Source organism: Wickerhamomyces ciferrii, contig 00203 (genome assembly GCF_000313485.1).
Source record: "Wickerhamomyces ciferrii WGS project CAIF00000000 data, strain NRRL Y-1031 F-60-10, contig 00203, whole genome shotgun sequence".
Taxonomy (NCBI): Eukaryota; Fungi; Ascomycota; class Saccharomycetes; order Phaffomycetales; family Wickerhamomycetaceae; genus Hansenula; species Hansenula ciferrii.
Window position 1 is genome coordinate 29,362 of NW_011887537.1, and position 24,643 is coordinate 54,004.

Consider the following 24,643-nt stretch of genomic DNA (forward strand, 5'->3'; position numbering starts at 1 on the left):
TTCGCGAATTGATTTTATTAAATTCAAATTCAAATCACTTTAAACAGAAAGACAACAATCTTGTAAGAAATGAAGGTTATATTTTGGTGAGTATTTAGCTATCTATACCTTCTATGATTTGGGTTATTTAAATGTTGGTTCATTCATTATATCACTATGTTTAATTGAAATTTTATATTATGAGTCGGAATTTGTACTTTTGATCACGTGAATATTACGATTTCCGACCATGACTACTTCTAAACTATTCATATAATTATCAAATAAAGGTTTTGAAACTTGATAATGTGATTATATATTATTTATTGAGTGATTAATATGTCTATCTATAAATTAACTTCAATTTCAAAGAAAAATTTTGATGATTTTTTTAAATTTAAAATTTTATTAACCTCTAATTTTTTCTGTATGGTTTAAAAATGAAAATATTAAAAAAAGTCAAAATAAATATTAATGATCAAATTGCTTTAAATGGATTGAAAAATAAATCATATGAAAGACAGTAGCCTATATACTATATATTATATTTTATATTTTCAATTAACTGAAATTTTGTTGTACTTATAATGATATTTTAATTTATTAAAAATCATAATTACATAATCATGACATAATCAATATATTCAAATAATCAAATTTAATTTTACGTGTACTTGATAAACAATAAATTTGACACCAAAACCCAACTATCACCACAATACTTCATAAATACCAATATAATGAACCAATTATCATCACCAGGAAAACAAGATCCTAATGATTATTATAATAGAGGAGATAGATATATAAATTCATCACCAATAATATCTAATAAATATTCTCATGATATAAATGAAGAAGATGATGATTCAAATGATGGAGATTCAGATGAAGATATAATTGATAAAATAACTAGGAATAGACAAGAAAAGGCAAATTTAATATATAGACCAATGTCATCACCAATACGAGGAGAACAAAGAAGTAGTAAAGGTGGGTTTAAATCCAAATCTCTTAGGTCTAAATATACTTTAAGAACAAGACAATATATACCATTTAAACAACGTCAATTACAAGAAAGAACTAATAAAAGAGATGAATTACAATTACTTAGGAGAGGTGGGATGGATGAAATGGAGAAATTTATTCAAGCTAGAGGAGAACAAGAAGATTTGAAAAATTTAAATGAAGAATCAAATAATCATATTTTTGAATTTGAAGAATTGAATGAAAGTAATGATACTTTAAATAAATATGAACAAGAATTAGAGGATATGTTACGCAGGGAAGAAGAGGAACTAGAACAATTAACCAGTAATCTGACACTGGATCAACAATGAACTATATATAAATCTAATAAAATAATGAATTTAATGATTATACCACTTACTAATAAATTATGTAATATTTATCCCGGTAATCCATTCCTCCTATCTTCTCCGGGATTGTTCACTGCTCCGATTTTCCATCCGATTAAAGTCATTCGTTTTACCGCCAATTAAAAACTGAATGAATCAAATCAAAAAAACATGAACTCCAGATTCTAAACTTTTACTTTTATAATATATTGATATCTATTGAAAGCTATTATCAAGAGTTATCATCAAGAGTTACCATAAGTCAAAATGCTTGTACCAATATTATCTAGACAAATAAAATCCACTTTAAATAAATCATTACCAAAATCATTATCATGTTCTCAGTTCCATACATCAACAACAAAAAATTTTGATATACCATTCTTAAAACAAATTCCTCAACCTCCAGGTTATATCATTGGTACTGTTAATGATGCTTATATTAGTCCACATGCTTCCAAAACTCATGGTTCTTTACATTGGACTGTGGAAAGAATCATTGCTATTGGTCTTGTACCATTAGCTACTGTTCCTTTTATAACTGGTTCATTTGCTCCTGTATTAGATTCAATTTTAGCAACTTCTGTATTAGCACATTCATGGATTGGTTTCCAAGCTTGTATTATTGATTATATCCCAAAGAGAGTTTATGGTAAACAACATGATTATGCAATGTATTTATTAAGTCTTGGTACTTTAATTGCAAGTTATGGTATTTATTTAATTGAAAAAGATGTTGGATTAACTGGTTTAATTGCTAAAATCTGGACTGGTAAGAAAGAAGAAGAAAAATAAATAAAAATAGCATAGGGGAGATTATATTTATAATATTTAATTTAACATTTTACATCTACATATTCAATTCAAATTTCATAAAATAGTCATTAATGTAGAAACATAGCAATGTATACATAGTCATATCACTTTATTTCAATCTTTCTCTTGCGTGTATTACTTGGAGAATCAGGTTGAATCCTTATAGAACCAATACTTGAATTATTTGTATCATTCCCATCATTTGTATCATTTTCATCATTTATATCATCATCTTTTAAATTATTTGATATTTCATCAATATAATCAATCCCTTTATCAATTTTCCCACCAAATTTATTTAAACCATCAATCAAATCATTAATTTTAACAATTTTACCATATTGTTGTTCAATTTTTTCTAAATCATCATTTTCTAATAGAACATCACGACCTATTGAATAATTAATTTTTAAAATTTGTTCTTGATTAAATAATTTAGCATCCAAGATATTAGAATATATAGATTCAATGATTAATTTCTCTAAAATTTGAATATTTTCAATACCTAAAAATGATAATAATGTATTATAATTATATTGATTTGATAATAATGCTTTAGAAACAATTGATAATTGTAATAATTTGAATTCCGCTTTTGAAGATAGTTCCAAATATCTCTCCTTATGATGATTATAATCTTGGATTGTACCAAAACAAAATAATTCTAAAGTTGATTTGAGTTTCTGATCAATATCTATATTGTTTATTGAAGTTCTTAATTCATTAAAACCAAATGTTGTTTGATCTTCTAGTTTGTTTAGGATATATGTTGATATTTCTTCTTTTGATAATGATTCAAGTGACATCTTTATACTAACTTATGGTGATTTTAAAGTCAATCAATTGATGGTTTTTGCTTAAAAGAATTGATTAATTGTTGTTTCGTTTAAAATGTGTTGATTGAAACCGGAATTGAAACATATCCATTATCGCAAATTCCGACTCCATGTTTACTATTTTAATTTTACTATATAAACAAAAAACATTCCATTGAAAAAAAAGATTTGAAATTGAAAGGGTTCAAAAGGTTCAAAAGGGTCAACGGTCAAAGGTTCAAGGGTTCACAATGCTCAGGAATGAAAAGAAAATACCAATACGACAACGGAAATTGAAAACTTTAAGTTCATCATATGGATCAAATAAACCAAAAATTTCAAATAATCAAATTGAATCTCATAAAGAAATATTAAAAGATTCTGATAAATATTTAAATAAATTATTGAAAAAATTATATTTCCCCAAATCATTATCAAATGATTATACAAAACATTTACCAAATTTAACCAAAAGTTCAAGTAAATTGGATATTCAATTATATTGTTTCTTAGGGTTATTAATTAAGAATTTCATAAATAAATGGTATTATAAATTAAGTGATTCACCTGATTTTATTAATGAATTGATTCAATTAATATCCAAAATAACAAAAGATTTGGAGAAAAGGTTACAAGATGTCAATTTTGGGGAAATGATTCTTGATGATTTCTTCATTATTTTGAACAATCATTTATCCTTATATAAATATATTCAAAAGAATCAAGATTCAATGTTCTTACCAATTGAACCAGGTGATTTCCATCATGGGTTTGATATATTAGATACCCATCCTGGTTTAAACCCACAAGATCCAGATTCAGAATCAAATTATCTTCGAATCTTATCGAAAAACATACTAAGACATTTATTACCACCTGAAGAACAAAAATCTGAATTAGTTATGGAATTTATGAAAAGTTTAATAAGTGATTTGATTTTAAGAATCATATTGGAAAAATTAACAAAACCTTATCAAATTATGGAAATAATATCAATAATATGTGATTTGATACTTAAAAAAGAAGAACAAAACCCTCCAAGGGATGATAAATCTTCAATAATGGAAAGTTTAACAAATTCATTGAAAACATTCATAAATTTGATATCAGCACCTTCAAACCCCCAAACAAAAAGTTCTCTTGATATATCAAACTTGGGGATTTGGAAATTTCTATCAAATTTATTTGAAATCCCTGGGAAATCACCAATTTTATACTCTTTAGTATCATCAGCCTCCATTATAACATCAACAACCATGATAAATTCAAGTATAAATAATTTGATTTCAAATATTACACCAAAAATCATAAATGAAGATACAATTTGTATGATATTACAAAAATTTAGAAATATTTTGTTCCCACAGGATGATGAAATGGGACCATCTCGTAAAGAACCTAATGAAGAAGAATTCCAATTGATTAAAAGGGGTACGAAAATGAAGATAATCCAAGTTTTGCAGAAAAAGGGGGTTTGGAACTTATTAAATGTTGATGATGATGAGATTGATGAATTTTTGAAAGGATTGGAAGATGAGCATATTAATAAACATTTGATATTAAGGATCTTGGATATGATTATTGTTAAATTGATTCCTGAATTACAAGAATGAAAACACCTAAACTATATATTAGAAAGACTATAGATGTATATGAATAATGATTATGAATTAATGCTATTTTATATTGTAAATGGAGGAAGGTTGAGTGTCTATTCCACCAACCTCTCATCAAAATTAATCAAAATATCTTCAACTTCTTTATTAAACCTTCCTTGATCATTAATAAAACCTTTCCAAATATCAACACCATCCAACACAGGTATATAATGATTATTAATTTCTTTACCAATCTTGGTCATTACAAAACTTGAATGAAGTGCAATTTGATTTCTATAATCAGCCTTTGTTATGTCACTACCATATATAATATCATTAACCAAGGGCAATCCAAGACATTGAGAAAGATGTTTCCTAATTTGATGTTTTTTACCAGTTTCTAATTGTAATATAATTAATTGTAAATCTTGATTGATTGTGGTATCTGGGATTATAAATTTTGTAGTAGAGAATGAATTATTTGGATCTTGGGTTTTGATATACCCTTTGGTTTTGGTTTCATTACTATATATTATGGAATCATTATTTGGTAAATTAGTAATCTTGGGTATAATACCAATATAACGTCTTTTGAAAATAAACCCACTTGAACCACCTTTTTGTAAATTTCTACTAAACATTTGTGATGAATACTTGTTTAATGCATAGATAATCCCACCTGTGACTCTTGAATCTAGTCTATGGATTGGTTTTAAATTTGGATAAGATTTGATTAATATAGGTACTAATTCATTATTTATTAACCCTTTTGCAATGGTTTTTTGAGAATAATCACATTTCAAACCTGGTGGTTTGTTTACCAAGACATAATGAATGTTTTCAAAAACACTGGGTAGTGGATGTCTCATGATATTCCTGATACTCTATATAAATGGTATTGATCTGAAGCTTTTTGATGATGTTTGATTACATAAAAGTGTTGATAATTTTGAAAAGTAAACAAATGAAAAACAAAAAAACCAAAAATTCAAAAACTCAGCGGTTAATCAAATTTAGTTCAGCGGTTAAATATTCAGCGGCTAATCATATAAATATAATAATGGATCCATTCCCAACAAATCTCAAAGAAGGTCTGGGTTTCACGCCACTGACGTATCTGATTCCAACACAGGATAGTGAGTATACTGGGAAGTTGATTAAGAAGAACATTGACTAACCATTTGTTTAGTGGCACCGTTATTAGCTCCAATCAATGGTGAATTAGACCAGAAGGATTCGGTATTGGATCCAGTAGACCAGGAATTATATGATGGATTCAAACCAGTGCTGGAAGATACTACGGGTGAATATGATGAGATTAGATCTAAGCTGCTAAGGAAACTGAATTTAAACCAAAGTGTATCAGAATCCAGCACGTTTTTCAAAGGTTTCGATAAAGATGGTGATGATGATTCTACAATGGATTCCAAATCTCTATTTGAAGGTTTGAGTGGGTTTAGTAAAGACATTGTGAATTCAGTTGAGTTGATATCTGATGATCGAATCATACATGGTGAAGTTGATGAACAAAAAATCATAAAGAAAGAAAAACCTTCCAAACCATTGAACAATAAACGTCATTCCTCTGTGATAATCAATGATGTTGATTTAAAGAAAAGAAAATCAGATGTTGGGATTCAGCATTTACAACTGGAAAATATATCAATTCAAAAATTGAAATCATTAATTTTGGATAAAATTGGGTTAGTTGATGATTCAATAGATTATAATAATTCTCAAATTTGGTTAGAAGTACCCAATTATGGATTCGTCTTATCGGATAATACTATAGTGGAAATAGAAGAACATTTATCCAAAATTTCAGGTACAAAATTAACTGATGAAATTCCATTCGAAATATTAGATCGTATTAAGAAATTATCAATAAACAACTTATCAAGCATTGAAAACATTGAATGGACTAACATAGATTTAGAATCTGAATTTTGGTCATTAAAATTTGCTCTGAATAGTTTAAAAGCTGTTTCATTAATTTTAATTATATTCAATTTCCAAAGACGTGAAAAAAAATTATATCTTGATGAAGACTTGATGTCAGCATTAAACTTTGTTTACAAGATTATGGAAGATTTAATTTTACCTGTGACAATAACCAATTCCAATTTATCATCAGAAACTTCTAAATTAATCATTGGTATCATAAATTTATTGAAAAAAAATTATGAATTATTTGGTATTTATATTTCACAAAGTCAAGCAAATGATAATATTATAACAAAATTAGAATATTTATCCATAATACCATTTTTTCATATTGTGGAAAGGAAATCACTTGTGTCAAATTTCCAAATTTTGAGGATTTCTTCAATGGATTTATTAATAAAGATTTTTAAGTTTAAATCAGACCAGAGAAAATATCTTATAAATGAAATTTTATCAAATTTTGATAAATTACCAACTAATAAAAATTTGGCTAGATCAATTAAATTATCAAGAGGTGCTAATATTCAACCATTTACAGCTTTAATATTAAATTTCTTAAATTCAATAAATATTAAAGATATTGAATTGAATAAAATTTTCAAAGAAAATGAAGTTTCAAATTCAAATTTAGAAGCCTTACATGAAACTATAACGGAATTAGATCAAGAAAGATCAACTTATTTCTCAATGATATCTTCCAATTTGATTAATAAATTAATTACACAATTATCCCCAAATTTTAAAATAACTTTTGAAATGTTCATAACAGATTTATTAAATCTTGTTAAATTTCCAGAATGGTCTATAGTGGAACCAATTTTAGCTTCAATTACAAATACTCTTATATCAAATTCTGAAAATCAAACTTCAATAGTGGAAACCTATATATTGGAAGTTATTGGGATTATTGGTTCAACTATGCTTGAGTTAAAAGGTATAGACGAATTACCAGATTCAAGTATTATCCAATTAGAATTTGATTATAGTCAAAGTTATAGTTATTCTTATACATTATCAAACCAAACATTTTTCCAATATGCATCTGATTCTATCGTTTTCGATTGGATTTTAAAATTGTTTATTGAATATGACCAGAGGCAAAATGATGATAATCTTGATAAAAAAAATAAAGCCATTTTCCAAGAGAGTTTTAATGGTATATTGACTGGTTATTATAGAGATCGTTCAAATAATTATATAAGAAAATCAAATGGGTCAGAAAATCAAGAATTAGCAACTTCAAGTTATAAAAAAGTGTTATTAAATGGGAAATTTATGAAATTATATCAGAATTTCTTAGGTCATCTATTGAAAGCCATTGATCACCCTAAAATAAAATCAAGAACAAGAGCAATGAAAAATTTGGCCCAATTGATTGATAAAGATTCACGTTTATTAAATATTCCAATGGTTAAAAGTTCACTTTCAAATAGAATTCAAGATCCTTCACCATTAGTTAGGTTAGCAGTTTTAGAAATTTTTGATCAATATATTTTGAAAAAACCTGAATTAATTGGTGAATTTTATCAAACTTTAATTTTAACAAATGATAAATCAATTAGTGTTCGTACAAAATCTTTAAAAATTGCTAAAAGAATTTTCCAAGAATCTAATGATATTAAGATTAAATTATTTACAATTGAAAAAATTCTAAAAAGGTTAGAAGATGATGAAGAAAATATTTTGGATTTTACAAAGCAAATCTTGATGGATTCAATATTCATTTCTACTTATTCACAAACAATTGATGAAAATAATGAAAAAAATCCTCAAGGGATTAAAGCCCAAATTGAAAATTTAGTTAATACTTTATTATTATTAATTAATTCAAATGAAAAAAATTGGGAATTATTTGAAAGTTATTTAAATTCTGATATCATTAGAATAACTGATGAAAACAAAAAAATCCATAAAAATTTGATATCAACATTAAATATTATTGTGGAATATCTTTTAAATTTTATAATTGATTATATGGATACTGAAAAGCAAAAAAGTGTTGAACAAGGTCTTGCATTATTATCAATTTTTGCTAAATGTGATTATGATTTAATCAATCAAGATCAATTAATGTCATTACAACCTTATTTGACCACGGATTCCAATATTTCAAATACAACTTCAAGTTATTATACACTTGTTATTTTCAGATATAGTATTAACCCAAAGATTACATATAAAGATCAGTTTTTAACAGATTCTCAAACTTCATTATTAAGAAGATTAACTAAGTTCACTGCAAGAGAATTAGAAGAAGCTATGCCTTTAGTTTGGTCTTTATCTGTTGCTAAGAAAGATACTTTAAAAATTGCAAATGCTGCTTTATCATGTCTTTCACTTATAAAACCTCATATTGATATTGCAATGAAAGATGGATTAATAAATTCAGATCCTAAAGTTCTTAGATTGATTTATTTGATTGGAAGTTTTGGTAAATATTGTGAGTTAGAATCAAATAGATCAATATTTATTGAAAAGATGACTAAATTAGGATTAAAAGATAAAGAAAGTATTTTAAGTTTAATTACTAAATTTCTTTTGGTATTTACAAGAAAATCAGTTAATAGACAAACCAGAAGAGTTGCAATAAGAAATTTAATTGGAGTTTGTTCAACTCATCCTAAATTATTTATGAGTCCACCAATTTTGAAAATTTTAGATTTGGAATTTTCTAATGGTGATGTTGATTTTAAACAAGTTATGATACAAGGTATCTCAGACTTTTTAGAAAGAGAAGAAAAACAATCATTTAAGAGATCTGGTAATGATGGTAAAATTTCAAGTAAATTAAGTATTGATGTTGATGTTTTCCATGGTAATTCCAAAATGTTTGAAAATGATGGTATTTGTACGTCATTAGTTCAACGTTATATGGAACCAATATTAGATATGTGTCTTTATGATGATGGTGAACATTCATTTCTCGCTGTTAAATATTTAAGATTAATTGTTAAATTAGAATTTGCAAATCCAAGAATTTGTATACCAACAGTTATTGCACTTGAAGCTTCCAAGTTATCATATGTTAGATCAATTGCATTAGAAATTCATAGAGTATTACATTCCAAACATGAATCATTGATTGATTCAAGTTATATTCATGGTATTAAACTTGCAGTACAATATAGATCTAAACTAACATCAAATTTACTTGAAGAAAATCCATTTTTTTTCGAAAAATTTTATAAAATTATTCAAGACTCTAGATCATCTAAAAAGAAATTATTTAATCAATTAATTAAATCATTTAATTTTGATTTAGAAAATATTAAGAATTCAGATTTGATTTTCCTAAAAAATTATGTTTTATTTTTATCAAATTCTATACCTCATGCTCAATTGATAAATCTTGATGAAGTTTTCCAATTAGTTGATGGGGTTGATAACGTGATTAGTAACAATGGTGTTAATCTTAAATCAATTGTCAGTGAGCACTTATCAAAACCAGAGATTGAAGATGAGCTGTTAGAGAGATTATCATTAATGAGTTTGATAATCTTGTCATTAATTGAGTTAAAGTCTTGTCTAATCAAGACGTATAAGATTCCAGAATTTGGACAAAGAAATGAACTGAAGCAACAAAAGGCCAAACATAATGAAACCTCAATTGAATTATTTGATGTTAGTAAAGAGTCAGGTTCTTTTATTCAAGTTCTTAATAGATTGAATGATATAACTTTTTAAATGAATATTGAATGATTGAATTACTTTGAATTTTGTAGCGCTTACAAACTTTTAAAGAAACTTCGAAAATATATATATTAATAATATATACAGCTAAACACTTTAAGAAAACCTTAAAAGGAAATTGAGTATTGGACGTATCAATTGGCTTAAATTAATTTGAATTGATTGATAACCGGGAGGCAAAAAGAAGTGTAAATAAGTTCCTCATCAAGTTCTTTATTGATCATCGTGGCGAAATATCCAAAGATTAAGTAGAATACCACCGATTAACATACCAGCAGAAACGAAAATCATCAAAATTTTAGTTCTTGTTTCTTCTTGAGTAATTTTGAATTGTTCTTCAGCTACTTGATTTCTTAATTGGATTTCTTGATGTTCATCTGAATTTGTTTCTAGTTTTCTCATGATTGACTCTCTTCGTTCATCATAGCGTAATTTTATTAGTTCCTGGGTACAAACGTAAAACGAATAATTTGACATAAAGTAGATCACTTTCACATCAAACCCGAATAGTGATAAACTGATCATTAGAACAACCAAACCAATACTCCACCGCGAGTTTTGATTTTGATTTTGATTGGAACCTGTTCTCATACCACCACCAATTGGAAGATAACTCAGCATGATGAATAAAACTCTGAATTGATAAATCACTTGATTTGATTTGTCTCCTTTTGAGTTGATTATTTAAAAGTTTGAAAAAAAATGGAATCATTTGAATATTTATATTATTCTTTGCCGCGCGGCTAATTTTAATTTTAATAATATCAACAATTCAACATCAACAAAAAGGTCAAAAATGAAGTAATTATATAAAACAACTGAATCAGAAATCTCATCATACAAATCTCATCATGAAATCTCATCATAACTTGGTAATGAATCTGGTGACGTACAATCATTTGATAAATCTAATCTATATCCAACTTGAATAAATTCAGATATATTTGAATCTGAATGAATTTCAGAAGATAATTCAACATATGATGGTCTTCTCTCAATATTTTCCTCTATATTCAGGTGTTTATTTATCAACAACTCTTGTAGATAGAAAAACCAATTTTGGAAACCCTCTTCCAAAATTTGAATCAACATTTCTTTACAAGATTTTAATTCATAATAAACATCATGCAATGAATTAGTTGAATCAATTGGTTTGATAATTTTTTTGTAATGAGTGTCATGAATTTCATCAGTTGAATTAATGAAAAAAAATATTTCATTTGGTTTGTTATAATCCAATTCATGATATTGTAAATAAAAATTTGAATTTGATTCATTCCCATCAACATCAACATCATAATGATGATATAATTTAGGTACAACTTTTATCAATGTAAAACTTTCCCATGGATGACTTTCAATTCTGGGTTTATATAAATCAATCATATGAATGATTTTAGAAAGACTTTCGAAATTTCGATAAAAATTCATTCCCGAGACATTGTACATGAAATACAAAGGTTCTTGGTCACGATGATCATTAGGAAATATTATTCTTTGATCCATTGCGTGGTTAACTTTCAACTTTAAGTCAGATATAACATCATCTAATGTTGTATTTTTTTTTTTCATAATAATGATATTAAAATAATGACCTATCGTCTTCATGAATTTAATTTCTCTTTCAGACCAGTTTGATTGATATTTAGCTCTGAATTCAAGAGCACATCTTTCATACCCAAAGGGATTAAAGCAAACTATATCAAAAATTTGATCAGCTTTGAAAATTGGTGAAATTCCATCATTTAAAAGTAATGAACAAAATTTTTTGGATTCACAACGAACAATTCCACCTTTTTTGAAAAAACCTTTAAATGGCACACAATGAATTTCGAAATTTTCATTCAATTCTTCAATACTTAAAGTTTGGAAATATTCTATGGCATCATATCTAGATATATTTAATTCAATTTCATCATTAATATTTGAGGTTTGAGTTGTAGTTTCTTGATTACCATTCTTAAATGAGCTTAACCGATCAAACATCTTGTACCAAATTCTTAGCAGTGAACCGAATAGAATCCTGAGTTCATCCTCAAGCAAAAACAGGAACCAAAGTTGAAGCGAAATTTTAAAATCATTTTAAAATCATTCTTTACCGAGAATTCATAGAAATTTCACACCAAATTTGGTATAAAGTTCTCATTTTCAATAATAAATAGTTGGGTATAAAACCTGGGTATTAAATATAAGCTTATATACGAGCCGTCGCGAAAAATTGAAAATTACATGAACAAAGAAGAAGATTTGGAGGTAAGGTCATCAACTATGACCAAAACGAAATGATGGGACAAGCTAAGCTATTCCTAACTTTCAAAAGCTACAAAACCGCCTATTATTCAACCAACTAGTAAACTAAAATAAAAACAAAACCAATATGTGAAGAATCTAGAACCATATAAAAGGTCCATAGAGTGTCTTTAACAATTCTATATAGAAGAATTACAATATAATGAATGCCCATATAATTAATTTCTTTAAAAACATCAATGAATATCACTTAAATCAAATATAAAGGTGATTATATTATTTTGAGTCTACTAATTTTAATTTTAATAATATCAACAATTTAACATCAACAAAAGGTAAAAATGATATCATTATATAACAACTGAATCAGAAATCTCATCGTAACTTGGTAATGGGCCCAGTGAAACAGAATCTGGTCTTCTATATTCATTTGACGGATTTAATTTATATCCAACTTGAATAAATTTAGATATATTTGAATCTGGATGAATTTTAACAGATTCCTGAAAATGTGATGGTCTTCTATTAATATTTTCCTCTATATTCAAGTACTTATTTATCAACAACTCTTGTAAATAAGGAAACCAACCACGGAAACCATTTTTCAAAACTTGCATCAAAATTTCTGTTGGGCTTCTTAATTCATAGTAAGTCTGATTAGTTGAGCCAGTTGAATTAATTGGTTTGATGATTTTTTTATAATGACTATATTGAACTTCATGAGCTGCTGTATTTATGAAAAAGAAAACCTCATTTGCTTTATTCAAATCCAATTCATCATGGTGTAAATAATTATTTGAATTAAATACATCATCACCAGCAGCAGCATAATGATGATGTAGTTTAGGAACAACTTTTATTAATGAATAACTTTCCCATATATGGTTTTCAATTTTGGATTTATATAAATTAATCATATGGATCATTTTAGAAAGGTTTCCATTTTGATAAAGATTCATAGCTGACGCAGGATTGTACATGATATATAAAGGTTCTTGTTCACGATGATCATTAGTATTTGTTATTCTTTGATCCATTGAATGATTCATTTTGAAATTCAAATCAGCTATAACATCATCTAATGTTATATCTTTTTTTTTAATAATCATGATGTTAAGATAAATACCTATATTATTCATAACTTGGATTTTTCTTTCAGACCAATTTGATTGATATTTAGGTATGAAATAAAGAAGGCATCTTTCATATCCAGATGAGTTGAAGTGAACTATGTTAAATATTTGATTGATTTTGAAAGATGGTGAAAGTGTATTATTTATAATTAATGAACAAAATTTTTTGGATTCACAACGAACAAGACCATAATTTCTTAAAGAACCTGTAAATGGCCAACAATACATTTCAAACTGCTCTTCAAATTTTGCATTAGTTAAAGTTTGGAGATATTCTATGGAATCATATCTAGACACTTCCAATCCAATTTCATCGTTATGTGAGGTTTGAGTTGTAGTTTCTTGGTTACCATTTAACCATTCAAACATCTTGTACCAATTTCTTAACAGTGAACTGAAATGAGTCTTATAGTGGAACAAAAGCAAGAAGCAAAGTTGAAGTGAAGTTTTAAAATCATTTTAGAATCATTCTTTACCGAGAAAATCATAGCAATTTCATATCGAATTTGGTATAAACTTTAAAGTTCTCATTTTCAATAATAAAAAGTTGGGTATAAAACATGGGTATTAAATATAAGCTTATACACTGGGCGTCGCGAAAAATTGAAAAATATAAACAAACATGAATGCACATGATCTTTCTTTGAAAACATCATTGTAACATCGTAACTGTCAAGATCACTTAAAATTTGAGTGAAGGATGGTGCTCGTTAGGAACGGTACCAATCAATCCAACTTGTCCTTAAAAATTGATGCTAATCACATACTGAAAAGTGTCATATATATCAAATCAAGTGTGTATTATAAATGGATCAATTTCTAATAAAAGCTCATACTGACTTAAATTTTTTCATATTAGTTGCTTTCTTGATTGCATTCGTATTCACTGTTGTTTTTGATTTCAAGGATACTTTATCTCATGAATTGAGTGGGAAGGAATTGTATGTATGGATTTTAAGGATGTTTTAGTACTAATAATAACCATTTATTTATAGTATACCTTCAATTCTTGATGTTATAGAGAGTTTTTATCCTAATAAGGCAATATATCAAATACTTGTAGCGTTATTATCTGCTTTTCAACTTGTATTTGTTTTAATTTATTCTTTGGTTGTTTGGAGAAAAAGTTCAAGAATTGGGTTGGTTATATTATCTATTGGATTGATTAGACTTTTATGCTTTTTATCATTTTCATTTATTCCTTTGGATGATGATTCAGTTTCAAGTATCAATTTCTTATCAGTTTATATCTTGAGCACATTCATTTGGATGATTTGTATATCTAAATACATTACTTTAAAAAATCCACAAATTCAAAGATCTAGACAAAATTTAAGATTATATTTTGGTATTTGTCAAATAAGTGCTATGGGTTTTTATTATAAACATCAAATTGAAAGAGTCAATTATGCATTTAGTATAAGTTCAATATTTCAATGGGGGCTAATAATACTGGATATAAAGTTTGATAATACATTAGGAATAGATTTGAAAAATGTTGAATTTAATGTACAATTAGGCAAAGAATTAGAATTGAATGAGCGGTATGACAAACATATAGTATAGATACATGGATTACAAGAAATATATATATGCACATGTCATGAATTATAAGTATCGTAAACATCATTATTGTTTCTCAATTCTTGTTGATTTAAAAGGTTCTGCAATTATAACTTTATCATCAAATTTTAATTTAATTATTGGACCATATTTACGGATTTTCTTCCTCATTCTATGGGTTTTAATCTCTTCTAATGTCTTATTATCTTCTTCTTCATCTGTATCACTTTCTTCCAATAATTCTTTATCAACAGTGGAAGAATAAAATCTGAATTGATCATTTTTATACACGGGTGATGATGCTCGAATTCTACCCAACACTTTATCTTCAAGTTTTTTCCAATGTTCAAATCTTTCCAATAACAAGGTAAGTGATTCAATTGTCCATTGTTTTTTCTGTTCTAGTTCAACTTGATCTCTTGGATCTCTTATATATGTAATAGTTGGTAATATCCTACTCCAATTATTTTGTTGTAATTTTTCTAATTGTGACTTCATTTTATCAGCTTCTGAATAAATTTTTTCTCTTTCCCAATTAATCATTTTTTTCTCTTCTTTTTCCATTCTTTTATTATATGGATGGTATAATTCATCAATCAATGGATCAGGTTTCAAAGTTCTTGTTGTAGAAGTTGTAGATTTCCTTAATTTTCTCTTCTTCTTGGTACCACCGCCATTACCATTATTTTGATCATCTAAATCATCATCAATCAATTTTAAATCAGTAACAAATGAAACACTTGATTTTTCAATGGTGAAATCAGTTTTTAATACTTCACATTCCTCGAGATTATCATGACTTATTTTGATTTGTGCATCACCATCTATTGATTCTGGATTTTCTTCATAGTTAAATAATGAAGTATTCACTTTAGGAGCTTCTTTCGATCGAAGCTTCCTTACTTCTTTCTGTCCATTAGAGTTCCCATTCAAAGATCCCTGTGTCATCTTGATCCACAGCCAGTCGTTATCCCTGGTCTTCCTGGTCTCCTTACTCCTTTTTGATCAAATTCTCAACGTCTCTTGACTCTTGACCCATAATGGCCCAAGTCTGGCCTGCCCACCCACCGCGAAAATTAAGATTATCACAATCTACAAATCGGTCAGTAAACAAAGCATCATCAAGCATCATCAAAGCACCAGGCGGAGTGTCTACCCAGTGTCTACCCATTGTCATACCTAGAAGCTCAGCACACAGAAGAAGAATGGAAAGACCACAGACACCGTCCTTTGTGATCTCAGACTCCAATGACTACGTTGGCGACTACAGCGGCAATGAATTGAATGAACTGAATGAACCTTTCCAACAAGAACCAGAACAAGATGATGATAAGGAAGCTACACCACAGGAAGATCTATTAGAAGCTAGTGCTAAAAACCCTAGTGTCCTGTTAGAATTGGACATGGATGGAAAAGTTCAACATTTAGGTAAAGCATGGGAATCTATCATTGGAACAAAACTTCATAAGATTGTCAATCGTCCAATCTCCAATATCATCTTGGGTGATCAAGATGATAAGAACATTTTCAACAATGCTATCAATATAATGATGACTGATGACGCTAGTTACAGAGTAAGGTTTGTTGTTGCTACAAATGATGTGATACCTGAAAAAAATGATGTTGATTCCTTAGGATCTGATGAAGTTGGTGGTGTTACTGCTGTTACTACTACAAATGATAATCATTCTGATCAAAGTTCTCTGAGTTCATTATCAACCAATGGAGAAATGATAGAGTTAGAAGGTCAAGGTATATTAATTCATGATTCCAAGGGAATACCCACACATTCAATGTGGATCTTGAAACCTTTTGATGCTAATGCCTTAAATGTCCAACTACCCACAAAATTAGCTGAAACTTTAGGATTTGGTGCAGATATTTTCACCTCTTATCTTTCAGCTTTATCAGAAGCTGGTATCATAAATGAAGATGAAGTCCCTGCTCCTCCACAAGTATTATGTCGAATTTGTGAACAACAAGTTCCTTCGTGGTGGTTAGAAAAACATTCACAACTTTGTTTCAATGAACATAAATGTGAAAGTGAAGTTCAAGAAGCTCATGATGCATTAGTCGAACAAAGAACGATAATAAACTCTATAAATGAATCATTGAACAAACAACAAGCAAATGTTTTTGAAAATGGTGTTTTAGATTATAAAGGTATTCCATTACCAAAAGTGGCAATAAATACAGGTGATTCTCCAGTATCAAGAAATGCTCCATTAGCAACTTTGGCAAGAAGAGGTCGTTCAAATTCTATATTTGGAACTTTAAGATTCCCTTTCAAGACTCTAGCATTACTTTCAGATCTTTGTGAACAAGCTATATCTATAAATCCAAGTGAGTTCAATGAATCAACAGATACTTTTGAATTTTCTCCAAATACAAAACAAGCATTTGAACATGTATTTGCATCAGAAATTCCAGAATCCTCAGATCCTTGTATTGTTTCATTATCAAATGACACTGAAAAACTTGTTCAAGATAAAATTGATTCAATTTCAAGATTGAATAGCTCATTATTATATTCACAAAAAATTAAAGATGAGGTTGACGATTATGTCATTGCTACAATTGGTGAAACTATCAAAAATATTAGAAATCAAACCTATGATGTTCATCCTCCAAATCCTTCATCTTTAAATTCATCCACTACAAATGATAGTAAATCAGATAATATCAATCCTAAACTGATTTACCCCAAACCAACCTCTGTTCAATCTCATATCTTCACTGATGCATATCTGAAAACAGATTCATTACCAAGCCCCAGTAGAGAAAATATAAGAGATGCATTAAATGAAACAAAAGGTCATTATTCACCATCAAGATCTATTACACCAAATGAAATTATGCAAAATAATGATGATACCAAAACACCAGATGAAGAATTTCCAAATTTTTCAGATTTACATATCAAAAGTCCAATCTTGACACCACAAAGAAGATCTTCACCAAGTGTTAATCCTGTTTTCCATAATTCACCGATGAGTTCTATCCAAAGGAATGTTAAGCATAGTGGTGGTGAAAGTCAATTGAATACCCCTATATCATCACCCTTGATAATGGCACATGATCCAAGCGATAACCTTGAAAAAAGAGGAAGTCGTGATAATTATTTATCTATAAGTAGTGCAGGTAGTGGGAGTACAAATACTGGAAGTTATCATGGAAATAGTCATGTTATGAAACCGCCACTTTCACCATTATTGGTTGCAATGCCAGCTCCTAAACCAACACAACCTTCAATTAGAGATTATGAAGTTTTAAAAGCTATCAGTAAAGGTGCTTTTGGAAGTGTTTATTTAGCAAGAAGAAAAGTCACAGGTGATTATTTTGCTATTAAAGTATTGAAAAAAGCTGATATGATTGCTAAGAATCAAGTTACAAATGTTAAATCAGAAAGAGCTGTTATGATGGCACAATCCGATAGTCCTTATGTTGCAAAATTATATTCAAGTTTTCAAACTAAAGATTATTTGTGCTTAGTTATGGAATATTTACCAGGTGGTGATTGTTCAACTTTAGTTAAAATGTTAGGGAATTTACCACATGATTGGGCAAAACAATATATTGCAGAAGTTATTGTTGGTGTTGAAGATTTACATAAAAAGGGAATTGTTCATCATGATTTGAAGCCAGACAATTTATTAATTGCTTCGAATGGTCATTTAAAGCTAACTGATTTTGGTCTTTCTAGAATGGGGTTAGTTCGCCGTCAAGAATCAGCTCATAAACATTCGATTCCAGGTGATGATGTTTTTGCACAAGCTACAAGTATAAATTTATCATCATCATCTCATCACCATACTCAACAGCAACCACAGCATCATCGTAAAAATTCATCAATCACACCGTTTAGTCTCTCTTCAACTTCAGGTCCTTCAAGCGCTCATGATTTTCCAAGTGCTGGTTCAAGTCCAACTACAAGTTTTTTCGAAAGTATGGCTAAATATCATTCAAATGAAAGATCAGGATCCACAGGCAGTGTTACGGATTCACCTCTGTTAAGACCATTACATAGATCATCATCACAAGCTTCATTTGCTATACCTGCTGAAGATAATTCAACTCCATCAACCCCATCGACTCCAACGACTAAAAATCTTGCATTATTTGATCCAGAAAATTCATTAATTAGCAAAAAGTTCGTTGGTACTCCTGATTATTTATCACCTGAAACAATTAGAGGTACAGGAGAAGGTGAAGCATCAGATTGGTGGTCAGTTGGTTGCATATTATTTGAATTTTTATATGGTTATCCACCATTCCATGCAAATACACCGGATGAAGTCTTCGCAAATATACTGGCAGGAAAAGTTGATTGGCCTGATTTATCACCTCAAGATGATGCAGATATTTGTCCACCTGAAGCTAAAGATTTGATTAAAAAAATGTTGAATATGGATTCAAAATTAAGATTAGGTGCTAATGGAGCTGAAGAAATAAAAAGTCATATATATTTTAAAGATATCAACTGGGATGATTTATATAATCAATCAGGATCTTTTGTTCCAGTTGTGGAAAATCCAGAAAGCACAGATTATTTTGAGTCTAGAGGTGCAGACGTGGACGATTTCCCTTCAAGTGATGGGTCAAATTCAGATGGTGAAAATTCAACTCAAAGTGGTATGGTGGGTACTAATGATGATGGATCTCAAAAGAATTTGACACAAATTAATACTACAACAAGTTTAGGATCACCGTCAACTGCAAATTCACCAACTTCAAAACATTTATCATTAGCTATACCTGTTCATATGAGAGAAAGAAGACCAAGTAAACTTAATGATAATCCTGGGGAATTTGGTTCATTCCAATTTAGAAATTTGCCAGCTTTAGATAAGGCCAATAAAGATGTTATAAATCGTATCAAAGCTGAACATTTAGAACAAAGAAGTAATATGTCAAGTTCATCATCAGAGTCTGGTACAAGATCAAGAAATTACTCAATGTCATCAAATAGTGGACTAAGACGTGCAATTTCACCGTCTGCTGCTGTTATGAGAACTCATTCACCAAGTAGGATGAGTTTTAGTTCAAGTAGTATCCCACAATCATTACCATTACATGAACGGTTGAATTCAAGTACATCAGTTATAAGTAATTCATCTGGTGAAGAGTTTGGTTCCAATGCATATATTGAAAAATCAGGAAGATCAAGTCCAAGAAGTGATTCAGGTTCTCCATCAACAAGATCATTTGCTAAACCACAAACACCAACTACACAAACATCTACACCAACTCATCAACATAATAGAAGTTCAAGATCTAGAAGTATTTTCCAAAGAACATTTTCAGATTTTTCACCTTCAAGTTCTGATACAGAAGATTCAAGAAGTTCAGCAATTCAAAGAGTTCGTAAAAGGAGACAAAGTTCTAAATTTTCAGATGCATCAAGTTCAAAATTACAAATTATGGACATCTTGCTTTGTGAACCAATTCCAATTTTAAGATATTCAATGAAGAAAGATTTAGAAAATTTAGGATGTGCAGTTGTTGCAGTATCTGCAGGTGATGAAATTGTTAGAAGAGCAACTGGTGAAGTTAAATTTGATATGATTATAACTGCTTTAAAATTACCACAATTAGGTGCTGTTGATATTGCTAAACTTTTAAAACATACATCAAGTGTTAATTCAGAAACACCAATTGTTGCAGCTACTGCTTATTACAAAGAAGCAACAAGTGCAAATATATTCACTGATGTTTTAGAAAAACCTGTTGGTAAGAAAAAATTAAAGGCAATTTTAGATAAACATTGTCGCTGGAAAATTGATAGATCTGAAGAAGCAGTGTCAGATACAGAAGCGGTTTCAGATACAGATTTTTTGGATAATATGGATATACGTAAAACATAAGGCTTATAATAATAATAAAAAGAAATATACGACATTATGATAAACTTATATAATATTGGATTGTGGTAGGTTGAATAAATGGACATTTTAATTTATCCGATCAACGGATTAATGTTTTCAAGCTATGGCTTCGGAAATATGATAACATCATAAATGTGCCACACTTTATCAAGACACCTTCATATAAAAGAAAACATTGAACACTCAATCCAGCTTAATTTTATCCATCATGTAAGATAAATAATATTATAACCAAGCCAATTATAAAGACATAATGAGTCCTGATCCAAAGAAACCAAAACTTCAAAAAAAACTAATCATCAACGCGTTCAATCCAGGTTCTGCTCAAAGATGGAGAGTTGATCATGATCAATCATCAAGATTCACAAATGATGTTGATGCATGGATTGAATATGCTCAGAAAGCTGAAGAAGGTAAATTACATGCTATATTCGTTGCTGATCATCTTGTAGCATTTGATGAATTTGAAGGACCTCATAATTTTAAACATCCTGCAAAAGCTGGTCTTTCATTTCCAAGAATTGATCCTTCATCATGGGTACCTGCAGCAGCTGCCAATACACAAAGTATTGGGTTTGGTATTACTTTTAGTACCGTGAGTGAACATCCATATTTGTTTCATAGACGTATTGCTTCATTAGATCATGTTACAAAAGGTAGAATTGGTTGGAATATCGTTAGTTCATATTTGAATAGTATTGGTAGAAATTTGTTGAATGGTGAACCATTCCCAGAACATGATGAAAGATATGTCAAGACTGAAGAATATTTAGATGTTGTTTATGGATTATTGTTAAGTAGTTGGAGAGATGATGCCTTGGTTAAAGATGTTGAAAATGCTACATTTGTTAATCCAGATGCAGTTAGAGAGATTAATCATGAAGGTAAATATTTTAAAGTTGCAGGTCCTGCTATTGTGGAACCATCAAGACAAAGATTCCCATTAATCATCCAAGCAGGTACATCCAAGAAAGGTAAAGAGTTAGGGGCCGCTAATGCAGAAGTTGTTTATCTTGATGATCGTGATAAACCTCATTTGAAAGAAAAAATTGAAGCAATTAAAACCATTGCAGTGGAAAAATTTGGAAGATCAAGAGATTCAATCAAATTTTTAATTGCATCAATTCCAATCATTGGTAAAACTCATGAAGATGCTGAACGTAAATTGAAAGAATTGACAGAAGCTGGTATCCCACTTTCTGCAGAAATTGGATTTAGTGGTATTTCAGGTATTGATTTAAGTAAATTTGAATTAGATGATGAAGTTCCAATTGGACCAGCTAATAATAATTTGAGAACAACAGTGGAAGGTATAACAAGACAAAAAAAACCTGGTAAAGCATTAACCAAGAGAGAAATAATTGAAAATTATAGAGCAAGAAGTGGATCATTATTTGGTTCATATATCGAAGTTGCAGATGAAATTGAAAGATGGGTTAGAGATTATGATATTGATGGATTGAATTTAGGATCTCATACTTTCCCACAAGGTATTAATGATATTGTTGATTTGTTGATTCCTGAATTACAAAAAAGAGGATTGTTCCATTTGGATTATGAAGTTCCAGGTGGTACACTTAGAGAAAATTTGAATGGTGAGAAGGGTAAAACTTTCTTATCAGAAGATCATCCAGCTTATGGATTAAGATGGGAAGCTGGTGTGTCTCAAGAAGATTTTGAGAAGAAACTTTCAGAAATTAAAAAGAAGACAAAGGAAATCAGAGAATCTTTATGAATATTACGTATAGATATCATTAAAATAAACTTCTATATTAAACAACTCTGTATATATGTAAAGAGATTTCCAACAATCTAAATATCTTCATCAAGACGAGCAGCAGGATTAGTTTCAATAAAATCAAGACTAACTTTATGACCTAATAATTCTCTAATATTACTAACACCATATTTAATCATAGTTGGACGTTCTAAAGATAAACCCCAACCTAAAACTCTTAAATTCTTTGGTAAACCCATTGGTTCCAACATTTCAGGTCTAAACATACCTGAATTACCAATTTCAACCCATTTACCAAGACCTTCATGCCATGAGAAAATTTCCATTGAAGGTTCAGTATATGGATTATAAGTTGGTTTAAATTTTAAATTTGTAACACCCATTTTGGAGAAGAAATCTTCCATAAATCCAATTAAATCACCTAAAGTTAAATCATAATCAGCCAAGACACCTTCAACTTGATGAAATTCAGCTAAATGTGTAGCATCAACAGCTTCATTTCTGAAAACTCTATCAATAGAGAATAATCTTGCAGGACCTGGATTGGCAGCTAAATCATGTAAAATTTTAGAAGAAATTGCAGTTGAATGAGTTCTCAAGACTAATTTTAAACTTTCTTCAATATTCCATGGATATCTATAACCAATTGAATCAAAAGCATCACCTTCATGAACAGCTTTAATGTTTTGTAAATATTTTTTATCTTCAGGTTCACCTGCAACTAGCGGATCTTTAATATAAAAAGTATCTTGTAAATCACGAGCAGGATGTTGTTGTGGAACGAATAAAGTATCAAAATTCCAGAACCCAGTTTCAACATATTGATTTGATGGCATTTCACTGAAACCTAAAGAAAAGAAAATTTGTCTAAATTCTTCACGAACTTTCATTAATGGATGTAAAGCACCAGAATCTGGAGAAACACCTTCAGAATTAAAATTATAAGGTTTAAATTTAGCATTTTCCCATGATCCATTTATAATCATATCACTTGTGATATCAGTTTCTAATTTTTCAATTTCTAAACTAAATTCAGGACCTTTCTCTACAGAAAATGACTGAATTTTAGAAACTGTAGCTAATTTTCTTTTTTTCAAATCAGCTAATTTTTTAGAATCTGATAAAGTACCTTGATCTTGTAATTGTTTTAATTCTAATGCAGTTTCATCATTTGGTAAGTTGGATTTATCTAATTTATCATTAATAATTAATTCATCACCATTTTTACTAATCCAACCATTTTTAAAAGCTTTACCTTGACCCATTTTACCAGCAGGACCCAAGACATTACCAACTTCTGAAATTTTCAAATGTTCTAATTTTAAAACGGTCTCTAGTAATCTATATTCATGGGACCCATTTGAAACGATATCTTGACCTTCTTGAGTTAAATTCCATTGTTCTTTATCAATATTTTTATATGTAATTTTTTGACGAGCTAATAAAGAGTTTAAAGCAGCTTGAACTTCTTGAGAAGTTTTATTTGGGAAAGTTTCCAAAGTGTTTGCGATTGGACCTTGGGAATCCAAGGTCTTTAAGATTGTCAATTGTAATTCAGACATGGTCTTTTGAAGTCAACAATCAAATTCAAAATCAAATCCAAAACAATTTTCCAATGTTGAATTTAATTTTAATTTATGGTTCATCAGAAAAACAGAAAACTAAAAAAATCAAATTCGCGAAGATTATTCACGCTGAGAATTTTTTTTACCCGGTGATTCTCAGTGGGAAATTGAACAAAATTGAGTGGTTTTGTATGGGGAATTGTGTGGAAAATGGGTGAGAAGGACAGCGTAGTGATATGACAATAATAGATTAATGTATATAATTTTTATGATGAAATTTCCATTAAATCCATAGAAAATCAGTGTTTT

General features: G+C 29.0%; 13 protein-coding genes across 13 annotated transcripts; 6 read left to right on the plus strand and 7 right to left on the minus strand.

Annotated features, from left to right (window-relative positions):
* Positions 1-719: 719 nt before the first annotated feature.
* BN7_5192 (uncharacterized protein) lies at positions 720-1,319 on the plus strand (the record flags this gene model as incomplete). Its single annotated transcript, XM_011274226.1, has 1 exon — positions 720-1,319. One exon carries the CDS (start codon positions 720-722, stop codon positions 1,317-1,319), a length of 600 nt encoding a protein of 199 aa, XP_011272528.1.
* Positions 1,320-1,604: 285 nt separating this feature from the next.
* SDH4 (CybS family protein) lies at positions 1,605-2,132 on the plus strand (the record flags this gene model as incomplete). Its single annotated transcript, XM_011274227.1, has 1 exon — positions 1,605-2,132. One exon carries the CDS (start codon positions 1,605-1,607, stop codon positions 2,130-2,132), a length of 528 nt encoding a protein of 175 aa, XP_011272529.1.
* A 125-nt stretch (positions 2,133-2,257) lies between these two features.
* Positions 2,258-2,959, minus strand: BN7_5194 (COP9 signalosome complex subunit 7; the record flags this gene model as incomplete). Its single annotated transcript, XM_011274228.1, has 1 exon — positions 2,258-2,959. The coding sequence occupies one exon, from the start codon at positions 2,957-2,959 to the stop codon at positions 2,258-2,260; it is 702 nt and encodes a 233-aa protein (XP_011272530.1).
* A 260-nt stretch (positions 2,960-3,219) lies between these two features.
* On the plus strand, positions 3,220-4,581 carry NVJ3 (Nvj3p; the record flags this gene model as incomplete). The annotated part of the gene is made up of 1 exon (XM_011274229.1): positions 3,220-4,581. The coding sequence occupies one exon, from the start codon at positions 3,220-3,222 to the stop codon at positions 4,579-4,581; it is 1,362 nt and encodes a 453-aa protein (XP_011272531.1).
* A 98-nt stretch (positions 4,582-4,679) lies between these two features.
* Positions 4,680-5,435, minus strand: PUS5 (pseudouridine synthase PUS5; the record flags this gene model as incomplete). The annotated part of the gene is made up of 1 exon (XM_011274230.1): positions 4,680-5,435. The coding sequence occupies one exon, from the start codon at positions 5,433-5,435 to the stop codon at positions 4,680-4,682; it is 756 nt and encodes a 251-aa protein (XP_011272532.1).
* A 191-nt stretch (positions 5,436-5,626) lies between these two features.
* On the plus strand, positions 5,627-10,194 carry SCC2 (cohesin-loading factor complex subunit SCC2; the record flags this gene model as incomplete). The annotated part of the gene is made up of 2 exons (XM_011274231.1): positions 5,627-5,663; positions 5,756-10,194. The coding sequence occupies 2 exons, from the start codon at positions 5,627-5,629 to the stop codon at positions 10,192-10,194; spliced, it is 4,476 nt and encodes a 1,491-aa protein (XP_011272533.1).
* A 219-nt stretch (positions 10,195-10,413) lies between these two features.
* BN7_5198 (uncharacterized protein) lies at positions 10,414-10,821 on the minus strand (the record flags this gene model as incomplete). The annotated part of the gene is made up of 1 exon (XM_011274232.1): positions 10,414-10,821. One exon carries the CDS (start codon positions 10,819-10,821, stop codon positions 10,414-10,416), a length of 408 nt encoding a protein of 135 aa, XP_011272534.1.
* A 228-nt stretch (positions 10,822-11,049) lies between these two features.
* On the minus strand, positions 11,050-12,186 carry BN7_5199 (uncharacterized protein; the record flags this gene model as incomplete). The annotated part of the gene is made up of 1 exon (XM_011274233.1): positions 11,050-12,186. The coding sequence occupies one exon, from the start codon at positions 12,184-12,186 to the stop codon at positions 11,050-11,052; it is 1,137 nt and encodes a 378-aa protein (XP_011272535.1).
* Positions 12,187-12,800: 614 nt separating this feature from the next.
* On the minus strand, positions 12,801-13,952 carry BN7_5200 (uncharacterized protein; the record flags this gene model as incomplete). The annotated part of the gene is made up of 1 exon (XM_011274234.1): positions 12,801-13,952. One exon carries the CDS (start codon positions 13,950-13,952, stop codon positions 12,801-12,803), a length of 1,152 nt encoding a protein of 383 aa, XP_011272536.1.
* Positions 13,953-15,212: 1,260 nt separating this feature from the next.
* Positions 15,213-16,094, minus strand: SAS4 (Sas4p; the record flags this gene model as incomplete). Its single annotated transcript, XM_011274235.1, has 1 exon — positions 15,213-16,094. One exon carries the CDS (start codon positions 16,092-16,094, stop codon positions 15,213-15,215), a length of 882 nt encoding a protein of 293 aa, XP_011272537.1.
* A 92-nt stretch (positions 16,095-16,186) lies between these two features.
* RIM15 (protein kinase RIM15) lies at positions 16,187-21,010 on the plus strand (the record flags this gene model as incomplete). Its single annotated transcript, XM_011274236.1, has 1 exon — positions 16,187-21,010. One exon carries the CDS (start codon positions 16,187-16,189, stop codon positions 21,008-21,010), a length of 4,824 nt encoding a protein of 1,607 aa, XP_011272538.1.
* Positions 21,011-21,284: 274 nt separating this feature from the next.
* Positions 21,285-22,766, plus strand: BN7_5203 (putative monooxygenase; the record flags this gene model as incomplete). The annotated part of the gene is made up of 1 exon (XM_011274237.1): positions 21,285-22,766. One exon carries the CDS (start codon positions 21,285-21,287, stop codon positions 22,764-22,766), a length of 1,482 nt encoding a protein of 493 aa, XP_011272539.1.
* A 77-nt stretch (positions 22,767-22,843) lies between these two features.
* On the minus strand, positions 22,844-24,331 carry FRS2 (phenylalanine--tRNA ligase subunit alpha; the record flags this gene model as incomplete). Its single annotated transcript, XM_011274238.1, has 1 exon — positions 22,844-24,331. One exon carries the CDS (start codon positions 24,329-24,331, stop codon positions 22,844-22,846), a length of 1,488 nt encoding a protein of 495 aa, XP_011272540.1.
* Positions 24,332-24,643: the final 312 nt, after the last annotated feature.